Source organism: Hippoglossus hippoglossus, chromosome 3 (genome assembly GCF_009819705.1).
Source record: "Hippoglossus hippoglossus isolate fHipHip1 chromosome 3, fHipHip1.pri, whole genome shotgun sequence".
Lineage (NCBI taxonomy): Eukaryota > Metazoa > Chordata > Actinopteri > Pleuronectiformes > Pleuronectidae > Hippoglossus > Hippoglossus hippoglossus.
This window is the reverse complement of record NC_047153.1, coordinates 22,151,744-22,169,280: the sequence shown is the minus strand read 5'-3', so window position 1 is coordinate 22,169,280 and position 17,537 is coordinate 22,151,744. Positions and strand designations below refer to the sequence as shown.

General features: G+C 41.8%; 1 protein-coding gene across 1 annotated transcript; it reads left to right on the top strand.

The window, feature by feature from the left end:
* The first annotated feature begins 2,286 nt into the window (after positions 1 to 2,286).
* lpcat2 (lysophosphatidylcholine acyltransferase 2) lies at positions 2,287 to 13,138 on the top strand. The gene is made up of 14 exons (XM_034580734.1): positions 2,287 to 2,591; positions 2,979 to 3,121; positions 5,266 to 5,483; positions 6,585 to 6,697; positions 6,954 to 7,014; positions 7,445 to 7,503; positions 7,890 to 7,924; positions 8,093 to 8,147; positions 8,548 to 8,630; positions 8,984 to 9,109; positions 9,387 to 9,540; positions 10,076 to 10,174; positions 11,069 to 11,210; positions 11,825 to 13,138. The coding sequence occupies exons 1-14, from the start codon at positions 2,481 to 2,483 to the stop codon at positions 12,001 to 12,003; spliced, it is 1,578 nt and encodes a 525-aa protein (XP_034436625.1). The 5' UTR covers positions 2,287 to 2,480; the 3' UTR covers positions 12,004 to 13,138.
* The last annotated feature ends 4,399 nt before the right edge of the window (positions 13,139 to 17,537 follow it).

Below are 17,537 nucleotides of genomic sequence, written 5' to 3'. Positions count from 1 at the left end.
CAAACCAAACAATGATTTCTGACCTTTCAATTAATTGAAAATAAATAAAAAATCTCTTGTTAGATACTGTTACTGTCAGATTTACCTCCGTGCAGTTGATCTCCTTTCTCCTTTCCTCCTTCCTGCACACAGGATATAAGAACCTGGGCCAAGTTTCCTGCTTTAATGAGTTCTGGTATTGTTTAGAGCAGCATGATGAAGAGGAGTAGATCTGTGTTATCTCAACTGTTCACAGAGATTAACACGATACTGCTATTGCTGCAGCTACAAATGCTAGTGCTATTGCTACTAATGATACTAGCTACTGCTACTGCTACAGCTGCTACTGCTGCTAGTGCTTCTGTTAGTGCTGCTGTTATAATTATTGCTGCTACTTCTTCACTTGTGCTGCTGCAATTTCTACAACAGATACTTCTGCTGCTGCTACTACTGCAATTGGTACTGCCACTGCAGCTGCTGCTATTTCTTCTGTTGCTACTTGTGCTGCTGCTGCTGCTGGTTCACCACCATCATGATTTGTTGTTGTCTATTTATAAAGAAGGAAGGGCTGGATGTTGGGATCTCATTGGCATAACAAGGACGGTGTGCCTATCATATTATAAAAAACACATTAATTTCCAGGCCTACCCAGGGGGCTCCACGCTGTTTCAGGGGAGGTTCAGTTAATGGAATTGAATTTTTTTTTTACATTAGTACCATTAGTTATCAAAAGGAAATCACATGTGGGACTTGGCTAGAGAGATAGTTCAGACATGCATTCTTTGTGGAGAATTTCCCTGTTTTCCCACTTTCCCCAAAACACAAATGCCACAACCAACATTTTTCGTATTCGTTGTAGTGTGGCTGTCTTTGCTGTACTGAGTGTCTGTGGGATCAAATAACCATCATGTCTGCACAAACAAGCAAGTAAATGAAGAGTTAGGAGCTGCTTGTTTTCCAAGCTTTATCAGAGAGGAGATCACCAGTCTGAGAATGTTATAACTCTGTGTGTTGGCCAGCTGTCACCTTTACATTGCCGTAATTTGTTGGGATTATAATCCAAATGTTTATTAGTTTTTATACAACTACAAAAAATGTATCTGTGTGCACAAAACTTTTTCAACGCATGCACAAAATATTTCCACAGCTGCAAACCTATAAACTCCCACATGCTTGCATGTCTTTTACATGAATTCATCAACATCCGTTCAAAAGCGCAAAATACCAATGGCCCTAATTTGAGTTTATATTCAGTTTAAATTCAGTTTGAGCAGAAGTAATATTCCCCCTGCAATGTCTTCATAAAGTGTATATTCTAGTTGCATCCTGTATGTCATCTGGAGATGAATGATTCATGCAGCATTGTGAGGCTGTAGCTGGTCCTAGTGGAACAGGTCTCAGCTACTAAAAATTGCTGGGTAATTCAAGTCTATAAACATGCATGACATTTTAGAAGATGACCATTTGTTTAGAATGGAAAATCTAAATATGCAAAGGAACTGGTAAATGAATGAAAACCATGAATGCACATACAAATCTACCATTTAAATGAGAACACTCAAAGTACAAAATTGTAACATGCACTTAATTCCCACCTCTAAATGACTCATATAAAGTGTTGATTCAATAGATCTTCAACCACGTTGCAACTTTTCTGACCATCAATGTTGACAACTTTTTCCATCCGTGAACACAAGGTATTTCAAAACCAAACCCAATATAAGTGGTGGGTTTTCGGGGAAGTCTAAATGATATTCACCAAGAACAATTAGTCTAGAGTTCAACGAAAAGCTTTCAAACAAATGATGTTTAAATAATGAAGAGTCTCAATGTTGTGCAGAGTGAACCCTCTTCCCAAACACAACAGGCAGTATTTTGACCTTTCAATTGAAAAGAAAATATACTTAGAACCTCTGACGCTGTTAGATTTACCTCTGTGCAGTGGATTTCCTACTACACAACCTGGGCGAAGTACATAAAGCACAGTACTTGAGTACATGCACTTCATTTCCTTCACTACCAGAGCTTCCTCAGTGGGGCGAGATTTCTTGTCATGAAACGGCGCCATCTTGTGGACTATCATGAGAGCTTGTAAACAATCCGCAGACTTGTCATTGGTACTGATTCATTGAGGCTGTCTTTGTGCTTTTTGATCAACGGCCACCACATAGCATCGTTTCCCCTCCTCCTTTCATCTGATCTGTGATGTTTATTGCATGTAACTCTAATTAAATGACAGCATGATGGCTCAGGTATGGTGAAATCTCAACCCCCCCCGAAAATAAACCCACTGGATTCGGCCTGAGCTGCAGCCCCGCCGCTGGAGGTGGAGCCTCAGTCCGGCTCCGCTCACGTTGTTGTGTGTCGGCACTTGCCCCGTGTGATCGCCCGATCTGTGGGGGAAGAAATGCGAGAGCAGGGCCCCTGCTGAGGAAGTGACATGAGAACACCGCGGTGCTTTCACCGCAGCGTCAGCCCGACTCTCCGCTCCCTGGACCGCGATGCCCCCGCAGCGAGTGTTCGCCCTGCCGCGGCAGCAGTCCCTGCTGCTGCCCGCCGTCATCAACCCGTTCGTGCAGGACACCAAACTGTCCCGAGCTGCGATAATTAAAGTGAGTATGCTGCTGTGAGTGTGACGATCGCGATGATAAAAGCTGGCGGAGATGAAGACATCGATGTTTGGGGGAAGCACGGCGCGTCTGATGATGTGTGAGATTACATTGCTGTGAGACCAGGGCCTGTAATCTGCTCCAACCAGCCTCTCACAATCCGCTTGTAATGCCTCGTTCTATGCAACTCAAACAATAAGAGCCGTTGTGTGCTTGTGATTCTGTAAAGCTGAGCAGGGATGTGGATTTCCACACCGGTGCATGTTTCTGCTCTGTGGAATGTCATAACCCAGGGTGGAGTTGACTTGACAGCACACTTCCCTTTATGCTCTATCGGCACATATGCTCCTATTGATGGTGTATCTGTGTGTCCTCCTCCTCTCCATGCAGTGTGTCCTCCTGGGAATCTTCCTGGTCCCCATTCGCGCCATCCTGCTGTCCCTGGTTCTCATGGTGACATGGCCGGTGGCCATCATAACAACCTTCAAGCATCCTCTGAAAGGAGCCGTGGAGCCAATGACAGGCTGGCGACGGTAACTAGGATGCAAGCGCTACACCATCTTGCTGCACCACAGCTTCCCCCAGAGCTGCCCAGGTGTCGGGGGCACCAGGTCCCACTGGTATCAAACGCCATGTGGATATCAGCCACTTGTTCCCTTAGACTACAGCCATACTTCAACTCTCTGTCCGTACAAGCGTTTTGGCTCTGTATCAGTTCTAATCCCTGTCCACACTAAAACCCAATTCATGCTTCTGTGTCAAAGCTACGCCGTAGCCTACACGTAGACGTGTACCCTACGCAGAGCCATATGTCGTACCCTGACGTGCACCTCCCCAAAAATGTAACTACGCGTCAAGGCCTCACAGACCGCAAGAGCTGTGATTAGTCCGCTTGGTAGCATCGCATCTCAGGCAGACTCGCCGCCGTTTTCGCTCTCTCTTGCTCTTTAACATCTTTCAGCTCCAACACGATCCACTTAGTAACACTCGCCATTGTTCTGAAGTAAACAGAGACGCCAGAGAATCTGTGAATAAGCAGACCACTAGGGTTTCGGTGGTGTAATTGCAGCGCAACTCACACACATCTAAGCAAACTAAAAATGTTCGGCCCCCGTGCGTAGGCTATGTGCGTACCTGCAGTACGGTGTAGTTTAGACGCAGAAGCATGAATCAGCCTGCACATACCTGAAAACATGCCCAATCAGCAAGTGGTTGTGATCATGTACGTCATCGTTTTCAAATGTCTCAATTGCTGCCCAGCTATGCTAAAACGCAGGATTACCAGGATTACCTACCCTAACTTGAAATTAGTTGCTTAAGTTAATTCATTGTAGCTTAATATATGTACAAAATATGTAAAATATGTACCTGCTCCATTCAGTGTATTTAAACATTTACTCCTGGTGAAGTAGCAAATAAACATTTAACAAAGATGGATTGAGATGGTTAAATATTAGTTCATACTAGAGCAAGAAGTAGCAGAATCGGTGTATTTGCTGGGTTCAACTGGACAACAAAACACAGCCAAGGCAGCATATTCCTAAAAGAACAATTCCTGTCATAACAGAAGTAGTGATGTATCCCCTTTTATATACCAAACGTTTTTACATCAGCCATTGAACATTTTCATTGTAATAAATGATGGGCTTTCAAATTAGAGTTTCATATATCTATTTAATAACGCACAAAATATGTCATACTTTATATTAAATGTAAAGTTTTTGTGAGATTGCAACATTTTCCCTGTGAGCAGCAAACAGGGTTCGGCATTCTTAGCTAACAGTTCTGCAGCTGACAAGAAATCTCTTGTGACCTTAGAGCCCAGCCTCTTATGTGTTTATGACCCAATATGGTGTTGAGTAAGCTTATCTCATCACGTTAAAGTTCAGCTATTTGTTGACTAGAAGTGTCAGAAACTCTCCGGGACGTTTAAGCACGGAAGCTTAGGCTTTATTCTGAAAGAACAACATTAGTAAACTTGGCAATTAAATGAGTATTCATTTGCTCCTTGCTCTGTGCAGACAAGTAAATGATATTTTTAGGCTTAAAGACCAGTATTTTTGGACGTATGTTAGGCATGTGGTGGAAAAACTCCAAAATGCAGTTCCATGTTGCTTTGAGCTTTCTTCATATTTAGGCAGGCAGCATCATATATCATCATTATCATTTTATAAGCTGATAGTTTACCAACATGTTGATTATTTATGTCTGGGAAAGACACTGGCTGTTCTCAAAACTGCTAAACACGACATTATGCTGTCTGCACATATCGCGGACACATACGTTTTTATACTCTTGGTAAAAGTTGACATTCCACTTCACCGTGTATCATCTTTTCACAGTGTCTCAGACTACAGTGTTCTCATAACTTTCCACCCTGTCTCTAGATTAAGAGGAAATACTTTTCTCTATGTTGTAACTCTTCCTGTTAACACCCATTCAGTCATTGTCACACAATAGCCCTGAAGGTGATTTCCGATGAACTAGAATAAACTAAATAAACACAGAGTACAAAGATCTAAAATACTTTATCTGCCTCAAGTTTTTATTTGGATGTTTACAAACTTCCATTTAACTAATAATGAGCACTGTTTTCAGGCTGTGCATTAAACTTTCCATTCATTAAACCTTTATGTGATCTCATGGATTCATCATCTAAAACGTCTGTCACCTCCAGGTTCATGTGTCGGAGATTGATGGCCGCCCTGGGGAGGATTTACTACTTCTGCATGGGCTTCAGAGTGGTGGTCAAGGGGAAGCAGGTCAGCAGCAGTGAGGCCCCCATTCTGGCTGTCGCCCCCCACTCCACCTTCTTCGATGGGATCGTGTGCATCGTCGCAGGCCTGCCCTCCACCGTCTCCCGCGTCGAGAACCTGGCTACACCCATCTTTGGCCGTGAGACACTTTTTTTCTGATTTGCATGTGGTTTGTGGGCCCTCTCTTGTCCTCACAGCCACTAGTGTGTGTGTTTGTGTGTGAAACTTGTGTCGAGTTGCTTCAGGTTCATCTCAGTTCAATTTCACATCCTCTTTGTTGATTTCTTTTTTATTTTACACGATGTGTTTTTTATTGCAAAATCATCATCTTATGCTACCAATAGGAAATCGGTCAGTTCAATGTCTTTATTGACAGTGGCCCTTGTTAATCAGATATCATAATTATTACTATAACTAAAATATCTGCTATTTAATGTAATAGTCTTCTGAGGACTTGATAAACATGAGCTATTCCAACCTTTTTATACACCACAGATCTCTTTTTTTTAGAAATGTCACATAATATCATTAGTGACTGTTAAATGGAACAATGTAATTAATCAGGACCTGCACATGAAATCATCAGTGAATAATATGACAGAATTTTCCTCCTATAAGTTCGTGTTCAGACCTGATGTTCACATCCGCCCTGAGAGATCCGATCACAAGTAATCAGCACTAGAACTGGTCGGAACTCACCTACATGCATCCTGAGTTCTGATCACTCAGACCACATTCAGAGGTGGTCTGCATGGGACACATATGAAGGACCACCTACTCATCTGACGTCCTCTGACCACCTACAGTTTCACTACAAACGTATTTTTATGCTTCTCTGTGACCATATATTGATTTTTTTGTAGCAACCACCACAATATCATTAATGATTAACATTTATGATTGACGGTAGATTGTAGATCTGCGCTCTGCTCATTAATTCACCCAGCCCCTCCTGACTGAGCTCATTCTCTTTAAACACACACACACACACATACCCAACACTGTCATCAGACACATCTGTTAACTCAGACTGGGTAAAACCAACATCTTATGGTCTCCACTGTATATTTGCAAAGAGCAGGAAGTGAGATCCATGTGGTCACAGGAGACACATTCTAATGCCACGTGTGAACAGATGAACTTAGCGCTGACGACTTGTGATCTCAGGGCGGATGTTAATAGCAGGTTTGAAGTTGGCACAGTATATTGATGTACAGTATTTGTTTTGCTCTCTCTAAAGGGTTCGTGCGCTGTCTCCAGCCAGTGCTGGTGTCCAGAAAGGACCCTGACTCACGGAAGAATACAATCCAAGAGATTGACAGCAGAGCCAAGTCAGGAGGACACTGGCCACAGGTCTGTTACATCACGTCAAAGAAAACATCCACATACACTGTCAGCATAGACGACTGTATAGTTGTGGAGGAAACTCAGAGATTGTCAGTCAAAGAGCTGTAACTCAGGATGTTGCTTTGGCTATGAAAATGCTTCTTTTTAAATATTATTATAGAATTAGCCAAAATTCATAAAATGATACATTTGCTTTGCATATTAGTGGCTGTAGTGAAGTTGTAGTGATTTTAACATTTACTAATGATGCCGTTTTCCTCAGGTTCTCATCTTTCCAGAGGGAACGTGTACGAATCGCTCATGTCTCATCACTTTCAAACAAGGTAATGCAAAACAGACACATTTGCATGTCATTTAATGTAAATAGCAGTCTTATGCAACAAGTTGTAGTAGCGACAACGGAAATAAAAACAGGCAAATGAAAGAGAACCAAAAAACCAAACATCGGTTTATCAACACTTTTATCTGTTACCTGTCTATCTAACATTTCAAACTCGCATGCACTGTATCCACTGAGCAGAGAGGCTACACAACAGAAAGGTCTCTTGATATTACACAGCTCCATTCATTCACTGTGCGATGCGGTTTGTGCTTTGACTTATGAAGTGATACAGTTATTTAGAGTGATGTGAGAGGATGTGAATCTCAGCTTTGTAAAGTCATACACTTTTAAATACACATTCATTCATGTGGAATTAGAAATCACAGCCGCCATGTTTTTATTCATACTGTGTGTCACTGTCCCACCTTTAGGTGCCTTTATCCCAGGGGTCCCTGTGCAGCCTGTGGTTATGAGGTATCCCAACAAACTGGTGAGTGATTGTAACTGATGCACAGTTGTGACCTCACCTTCTGAGAGCTAAATGTGTTGCGTATGCCACACTGTACTCACCTAAAAGATAAATATTTGATTTATCATATAGAGCCATAGATGACTGATATATGCTTGTAGAATATACACACTAACCAACCAAGCATCAATTGTCAGTAAGCCACATCATAGAAATCTTTACAAATGGTTGTTATCCTCTTACATTTGCAGTTTTAGTTTCCCCACAGTGCTGTCATTCACAAAGACAGAGTGATGGCAACGCTTCCAGCTTCACTGCATCACACTCCCACCAGATAACACGTAACCATCTCTATCCACTGTTAATGTTTTATATCTTCATGTATCCTCCTCTGTTTTCTCCTGCAGGATACAGTGACTTGGACCTGGCAGGGTTTCAGCTCGTGAGTTAGCTTCTTTTTTTTTATATAATTGTGCCTCTAGTGGCTTCTCATGCAGATTCTATGTTTGATGAAGGTGCTGCTACTTGTCAACTGTTAACACTATCGAACCACATTTGGAGCTGGTGAACCATTACATGTGACTGACTGCCTTGTTTGTGTTTCACACAGGAAGACGCTGCTGCTTCTAACACTGTGCCAGCTGTACACCACAGTGGAGATAGAGGTAACAGGCATGGCCTTTTTCCTTTTTTCTTCCCTTTAGATCTTCTAACAGGATTAACGAACACTGATAATTGTGGACATTAATAATAAAACAGTTGATGTGAAGTGCCATTTACTCTATATATGCACCTTGATTTCAAATCCAATCATTATACAGAGCACCTTGTTTAAAAAGACCATTTAAAATCATTTTTTGTTAATTTAACTGTTTGTATCAGTGCCTCTCTCTGTTTGTAGAATTATAGTTGGATTTGATTCTGCTCTTAAAGATCCTGATTGAGAAGATTTGTTTTCTGCAGGAGGGGATTAGTTTTCCATGAAAATGTCTCAAAGTTTGCTTTCTGCTTGCTCTTTCTTGTGACCTTTTTTTTTTTTTATAATCTGCTTGCTCTGTGTTCCAGTTCCTGCCGCCGTATATTCCCTCAGAAGAGGAGAAGAAAAATGCGCCTCTGTTTGCCAGCAGAGTGCGAGAAACTATGGCGCAGTGAGTCAAGGTTTAAGAGCACATTCCATTGTCGGAGCACACAGTAGAACAGAGTGTTACAGTAAAGCAAACATAAATACTCGGTAATAGGTCATTGATTCAATGTTAAACATACACAGAATACATGTAAGTTAATAGAAAAACGAATGTTGCTTTTTTTTATATAACCGTCAAGATAATGTCAAGATTTAAATTAAAATATTGTATCTGCATTGACATATAGCTAACTTAGTTTGCAGTAAGTTTGGTTATTGCATTCCTCTGATCAGTCTGATCTTTGCATACTTTACTGGTCTGCTGCGCCCGCCTCTCAAAGGATCATTTGCATTTGATATGAAAATGTGTGTTTACAGCGCTTTGGGAGTTCCAGTAACAGACCACACTTATGAAGACTGCCGCCTCATGATCTCTGCTGGTGAACTGACTCTGCCCATGGAGGCCGGCCTGGTCGAGTTCACCAAAATCAGCCGTAAACTCCAGTAAGAACGTCTTTGCCTCAGTAAGCTGTGGGTGTGTCCCATAGACTCTGTATAAAGATGAACGACGACAAATATCTTGACCTGTACTTTGACCACCAGGGGGTGATCAAGACACTTTGGCCACACTTCCGTGAGCTGTCACGTTGACCATCTTTATGTACAGTCTATTGTGTCACCAAGCAGGGAACTTAGGATTGACAAATATTGCTCGAAAAGTTGTATTTATTGTTAATGTTCATACAACGTACACTTTCCTCATTGTACCCTGTTCGCTCAGTCTGAAGTGGGACAATGTGAGGAAAGAGCTGGAGGGTTTCGCGTCCATGGCGAGCTCCTGTAAGGGAGGACGCATCACTATCGATGAGTTTTCCAGATTCCTGAAGCTACCAGTCAGCTCTGCCCTTGAGGAGCTGTTTGCACTGTTCGACAGGGTGAGACACGTTCACTGTAGACAACTGATTAATACCAATATACTGTAAATGATCAGTTAGTTTTGCTCACACACAGCCAGGCCTCAACTCAACAAAACAACAATGAGTATCAATCCAAATATTAGATTTAGTGGATCACATGCATATCACATCACAGCCTATCCTGTGTACCAATGAAAGTAAAACAGGGAGGAAACCGATCCAAGCAGTTTAGTCTCATTCTCTCTGGTTTGTCCACCAAAGGTCTAGGTGTGAAGGGAGGACTGGAATCATATCAACCGCTCTTAATGTGAATGTCAATGAGTAAAAAAGCAAAAATGTATGCCTCATAATAAATAATTGCCACTTTTAGAAATCAATTAATTATGTACATGTTGCATTTTCAATTTTGTTTGTTACCTTAAACATTAAAATCTGTTGATATTTGACAAACGTCTTTGTTTGTATATCATAAAGGGTAAAATATTACGCCTCATAATAATCTTTGCATTAAGAACTGAAGTTTAATTGTTGCTGTTGCTTTCACCCCATCAAGAACGGCGATGGCACTATAGACTTCAGAGAGTACGTGATCGGTGTGACCATCTTGTGTCGACCAGCCAACACTGAAGATGTTCTCCGAATGGCTTTCAAGGTAAAACAAAGACATTCTGATATTGTTCTGCTGAAAACTCGGGTTTAAAGGAAAAGTCAGAGGAACTAGACCAAGGCTGATTGGCCACTTTATCACCATATTCCATTTTCATGTTTTGCATCAGATACAGATACCACGAACAGACATTTTCTGCAAACTGCTCACATGACACAGAGGCAAAATATCAATTCACCCCACTAAAAAAACGTATTTGCATTCACAAAATCCAGATCATTATCCAGATCCACACAAAATTCCACCTGTTCATTTATACTAGCACTCTACATGTGTCTGCCTTGTTTTCTGCATTATATCTTGAGAAATTTGGGATCCGTACCCCTTTAATTTCAAGGAAATTGGAGTTTTTGTGTAATCCTGCTGACAGACAGACAAACAGCAATCAAAACATAACCTCCTCGGCAGAGTTAGTTCTAAAGAGACAGAAGTGAACAGGATATGGTGATAATATAATATAATGTTCACTTTTATACTGAACGTAAAAAATATATAACAATATTGATATTACACTAAAGTTAAGGGTATTTCAGAGAATTGAATTTGAGCGACAACACGCAGAGCAGCAGGCGGTGTCAGTGCCACTGTAGGAAGAACAGAGGGAGCATTCACAGAGGCTTGGATAATGTCAAGTTAACAGTGTGTGTCGGTTGTGTAGAGCAGTGAGTCATTCTGCCGTCCGGAAAGTGAAACAGTGGTTGTTTTTTTTTGACAAACAGTCCTGGTGTTTCTATTCTGTGACTGAACAGCAAGAATGATTAATTTCCCCTGATTTCATGTAAACTTTATTCTCACACATAATATAGAATAGTTTTTTCTGGACGTGGAAACACGTGAAAGGAAAATTGAATTTCCTCTTTGCTCTCCTCTGTCATGCAGCTGTTTGACACAGATGAGGATGAGAGGATCACCAGGGAGGAGTTCACCGCTCTGCTGCGCTCCGCTCTGGGTGTGTCCAATCTCAACATGACCAAGCTCTTCAAGGAGATTGACGCTGACGGCTCCGGCTTCATCACCTTCAGTGAGTAGAGACTGTTCCTAACACAAAAGGTTTAACACCAGTCCACTCTCTGCCCTTTTATTACGGGATGGGAATACGTGCTGTAAAGTGATCCGTATGTCCTTTTTACAGACTGTATATAAAGATGAACACCTATATTGCCTCCTGGTGGCTGGCTGCAGTATAGGTCACAAACCCTGCCTCCTCCATGTTAGTGGATGGGACATAGACCAAACAAAAAAGTCAACGTGCATGTCAAATCATTTTTTCTCGGAGATGATTTCAGTTATCACTCTGATGTTTGTTCAAATGTTCTCTCTTATGGAAAATTTGGTTTTGATTAGTTATTTGATGCTGTAGAAACGGGATGATTAACAGCTGAGACTGACTTGCGATTGGTCGATGCTGCGACTTAACTCCATGTTCACTGCTGCCCAGACTTTGTGCAATTGCAAGATGGCGGCACCCACGTCTGAGTTATTTTGGCTTAATGTTTGTACAACAGGAGGAGAGTGTCATCCATCTTTATAAATATTATATGGTTATTCTAAGACAATGGTTTGTTTTTTACATTCCTCTCAACAGCTGCACTTTTTCCTAACGCCTTTCTCTGTGCCTTCTCTGTGATTCTTCAGGTGAATTTCAATCCTTCGCCACAAGCCACCCGGAGTACGCCAAGCTCTTCACCACCTACCTGGAGCTCCAGAGATATCAAGCGATCCAGGAGGCGACGCCAGGTGATCTGGAACTCACTGGTCAGCCCAGTTCAGGGGAACAACAGGAGGAGAGCACCTCGGACAAGAAAGATGACTGAGACGGACGACGAGAAAAATAACCTTCGTGACTGCGCTGAGAGACAGTAAACTGTACTGACTGCACTGAGATGGAAAAGGCAGCAAACTTGAGTCAGTTGCTATGGCGTTGCCATATTGTAGGTCATGTGCTTGCCTTTTCATTAATGTGGTTTATTGAGTACTTCTATTTTCAATTTTAGTGCCTTATAGAGATTTTAAAAAACTACTCCCCAAGTCATTGCACAACAAATGTCTTATGGCCAGAGGCTGATATTGCTTATACGTCTTGCGTACATGAGTGTGTGTGTATGTATGTGTGTGTGTGTGTGTGTGTGTATTTTACCTGTCCTTTTAGAAAAAAATTAAACAATTAAAAGTTAGTTAAGGGTGACATGAAAACTCTGTGTTTTAGTGACCTGTGTAAAACCTGCAGTCTTTATAGTTGTAATGTTAATAACAGTGTTTACGATATACTTCAGTATATATTCCTCATTGTTAAAACTGCCTCACCATGTTTTCCACTTGGATGCACCACTCTCTGTAGCCTGAGCTTTCCCCTCGCTTGCTTGGACTTAGATGAACTTAGCGTTGTGTACCTTTATCCTTTGTCTTTGTGGTTTCATGTAAATGAGCAGAGAAATTGCCAAACACAACAAACACTGTTTTAAACAAAAGTGAAGAGTCCTCGTGCTTCTGTGTTTCTGTATAATTAGCGAACAGTAAGCTTTATTAAGATCTTTCTAATCTGGCAACACGCAGTTGCTCCGCAGAGCATACATGCTGCGTGTTACACTTTTTTTGCCCAGCGCTCAGGGACACAGACCTTGTAAGGCGGCTGTATAATTAGCCAGAGGTTTGCTTTGCATGTGTACCCATTTGCATTTCCACTGAATACGGTTTTGCTGAGGCAGCAGTGCGTCTATGTGGCTTTAAGTTTACTAAAGCAAATCAAGCATTGAAAATAGGGCAATTTGTGAGCAAAAAGGCAACAGTGCTTCTTCACAACAGCATATTCCAGCGGGGTATGCTTTCAGATTAACTAGCACTGCTGTTATTTATTTAGCAAACAGGGTGCATTGCAATTATGATTGTTTTTTTTTTCTTCTCCTTTTTGCCAAGTTTGCTTTTTAGAATAAAACAAGAGTACAATTTTAACTCTTGCCTGACTTGTGTGGTTTTTTTTAGATTCACCACTGAAGAAACTTGTAATGACTTTCATTGACTTTATAAATAGTATTTTAATAATGAGTGTAATGAATGGGCTACAGCTGCACCTACTGCTACCGCCACCAGGTGCCAGCAGATACCTATTACAAATTCTGTGTGTGTGTGTGTGTGTGTGTGTGTGTGTGTGTGTGTGTGTGTGTGTGTGTGTGTGTGTGTGTGTGTGTGTGTGTGTGTGTGTGTGTGTGTGTGTGTGTGTGTGTAAACTAGGCAGGGATGAATTAGAATCTGATTTAATGTGTGCATTGGCGAGGGCTGGAGAAAACCACAGATATGTGTGTGCACTTGTAACATGTGTAATACGTAACCCAGAGCAATACTGTAGGGTTGGTATTCTGAGTATTGGCAGACATTCTGTTATGTCAGAGCAGGAAAAGCACGAGATATTACTGATGACATTAACGATGGCTCTGTTCAGTTCAAGGGTCTCTTAGACAGGGCCGTGTGACAATGAGCCGACATGCACAATAACAAAACCCTGAAACCGAAGCAGCAGAATGGAATACAGCCATCATTCATTTTGTCATTTACACATGCTGTGATATGTCAAAAATGTCTTTCTGGTTTAACGTGTAAATCCATTTTAACTCATTAACTGCACAGAGAAAATATTGTATTGTTGGAGTGGATATTGCATTGACTCATGAGAACTCAGTCAGGTGTGACTTGATTTTCTTATGTTCAATATAAACATGCTCATCTATTTGAATATAATTTCTCAACCCTTTAGAAATGATGTATTATTAGTATTTTTAAATGTCATGTAAATCAATGTGCACCCAATAAACATTTTCATTCATTTCTACAGTTCATTGGTCAAAACTGATATTTTTCCTGTGGGTGCTGCGACCATGAATCCTTTTTCTCCTGCTGTCAGGAAACTAGTTCATCTGTAAAGAGGCCATAATGCAAATACAAACCTAATGTATGCTGTCCTAAATACAACTTATGTGAACATGCTCACACACACACACTCGCTCCATATGAGTTGGTTGGAATGAGTGATGGAAAGCGGCTCACTTCATTAAAAGCCTGCTGTTGGACAAAACTGTGATTACCTGCTGTGATTTCCTCCTTCAATTTGTTTTAACCTTTTCAAACGTACAGAGGCTCATTTCATTTTAATCAGAATTGATGAGATGGCAGGGAATCAATTAAGTCACATTGTTGCCGTGCTCGCACCGGTGTGAAACCTCCCCTGCCCGCACAGCTCCCACCGCCCTCCTCTTCTGGTCCCACACCCTTCCATCCTGCCTCTTCCCTCGGCGTGGCTGTTTTATATTGCTGTATCCATTTGAGCGCCGCCTGGGGGCTGATCCTGTCACAGTAGATTGTAGGAGATATGTGGTGGTAATCTGATTTGTTTCTCTATAGGACCTGAGTGAGTGAGTGGCCTCTTGTCTGTGGACCCGGGCTGGACGCAGGCCTCGTATGGTGGAGGGTTTCACTGTGCCAGGCTGGGAAGGAAAGGTCAGCGTCGACAGGCTTCGCTGCTAAACTGATGTGACACTACTATGTGCCTCAATTTCACCAGGTCGCCCGGCTTTCTCAGGCAACATGACGACGATTTCACAAACCATGAGGCTGTGTAGTGTCGATTGGTTTGATTTGTGAGGGGGTAAATGCTTTGTATCAACCTATCTCTAAGTACTGTCACATACTGAGAGGGTAAACACATTTAACATCTTTCTTCAACTGTTTTGTTCAATTGACTGTTTTTTTTTTTTTTAAAGTAAGCGGTGATTGGGCTTCGTTATTGCAAGGATGTTTTTTGCATTGTTACATAAGAGGAGGAAGAAAAGTTAATTGGGCTTCATGCTCCTATAGAATAGACCTTCCTGCTTATAACAACAGGATACCTGTGTGCATATACACTCCTGGACCCCCCCCCCCCCCCCCTCCTTTGTCCTGCGTGATGAACATAGAGCTTCAAACAGGCCGCACAGTGTGTTAACCTGAGTGGATAGGTTAGAAATGGTTGCTAAGTAAGTTAAACAATGTAAAGGCTGAAAGTATTGTGTAAAATGGAAGAAACTCTCTCCTCTACCTCACACCATGCTGACAGTCACTGAAATATTGAAGCCTTCAGAGGAAACCATTTGGTCATGACTGTATGAATCATCTAATGGAAATATTGAAGATGTCATTTTTTATAGATATTTCCTTTCACGTCATGATATGATGGATATTTGGCGAACTTTGGGATGTCCAGTGTGATTTATTATCGTAATTCTCAGAATTTGAGTAATGCCTGGCAGCACAACATACCACTGAGAGGGAGGATAAAGAAGATGGACCCACAGCTTTGTCCGTTCTCAGAAACAGGGCCTGACTCACCTCTTTACGTCTGATGGGCTTCTGTCGACACATGGTGTGGATCACCTTTGACTGTGGCGGGGCCGACCCTGGCGACTTGTCCGTCGGCTCTTCGGGGAGTTCCTCCAAACCTTATTGTTACGTTTCCTTCTCGCACCAGATGACACCTTGTTGTTTTTCTCCCTCCTATTATTCTCTCAGGAAAGTGATTGTTCCTCCATTTCCCCGTGTGATGATTTGTAGGAACAGTAAAGGTCCTGACGGGGGCAAGGTTTGGGGAAACTGCATGAAACATTTGTGGCCATAACCAGCCAAATCTGCACCGGTATCTGCATCCCAGGTTTGTTTTCTTTCTCGGTATTTTAGGTGTTACACATCTGCGTTTGATTCTTTTCCAGATGACTTTTGGATGACGGGCAACAACTTTTTCCTGTGTAATATTTGAGGAGGGGTCAGCGTGAGGATGTGGAAAAGACATTTGTCTCCAACTTGTCAGTGTGACTGTCCAAATAAGGCGTGGAAGATTTTTATAGATTCCAAACAAACGCGAGGCTCATCTCTCTGCACAGTGTGAGACAAGAAAAGAACATCTTCAGTCACTCTTAAAACTGCTGTGGTTAGTGAGGGAGAGTATGATGCGCTACAGAGTTTATTAATAATGTGCAACAATTACGTAAGAAAAAATAAGATATATATTTATGGATATGAAAAGTATGTCTATAGGTTCAGTCTGAATCCAATCTTTTGTCTCAATCTTACTTGTCAATCAATCACAGCCTTTTAATTCTATTTTGTCAGGCTCTCACAGTTAAATAACGCCTGTCCTTGTGCTGTCATGCCTCCCTTCTTGTGCCCCTTAATTACTACCCACCATTCAAACTCAACTTGCCTGCACCCCCTATTGTGTTCTTCATGTTCCACCCACTTGGGGATCGGAGGGGTGTGACCTCTACTGAAAGATAAAACATGTTTTATAGACGTATAGACTGCCAGAAAACATGCTTATTATTTTAAGCTTTTTAAAAGACAATGGTGCCACATTCTCTGGTGTTTGTTTTGGAATGTATGTGTTCGGTGGAAGCACGAGATGAGGTGTTGCTGAAGAGTTCACTTTACCCCTCTGCACCTTTTCATGGTGTTCACACGCCACACCTCCCAAATGTGTTGTGTTGTTGGAAAGCGCTCCTGCTGCTGCTCTAACTGGACGTGGTGCGCACGCTGCTGTTTCTTCTCACTCCATGTATACAACCTGTGAAGCAAACAAGACTTAACATTGCTGAGGTGCTTAAATCTTTGCAGATACTATAGTAAAGCCCAGGGAGCAGCTTTATGACACTCCGTCTCTCAGGAGGCCTGAGTGGAGAGATTTAACCCAGAGAGTTTAGACTGAGGGACAAAACAAACCCCACTCATTGCTAATACCACAACCTGATTACCATGCGATAATGACCTGGCACTTTAAGTCTGAGGAATGACAAAACAAGAAATGCACTTCCCCATTCAAGAGGACAAAGGTCACAGATGTAAGAATGCTTGAAAAAGGGCACTTTCCAAAATTTTAAAAACAGGCTGACACACGTACATTATAGATCTGAAAGTCTGATTCAAGTCATGTCATAAATCATCTGATGTCTGGAACTGTGAGGTCAGGTGTGTGTGGACCAGGTATTACTCATCTTATGGGGTCCTAAATCTAAGTGCCCATAATGTAAATAGTTACATTTTAAGGTGAGGGCATGTTTTAAGGTTAGGATAACATTAGGGTTAGGTTTGGGTTTATGTTTATGTTTAGGTTAGGGTTAGGGTTAGGGTTAGGTTAAGTTTAGGGTAAGGGTATGGTTTGGGCAAGTAGCTATGATTAATGTTTGAGTTAATGCAAAGAAGTAGCAGTGCATTTACAGACATATCCAGAGTGAAAAAGACAGGAAAGGAACAGAGTCTCATGCGACCTCAACCAAATGCGCAGGTTAAATCCAGAGGGTCGCACTGTGAGGCTGCGTCTTGTTCAATTAGC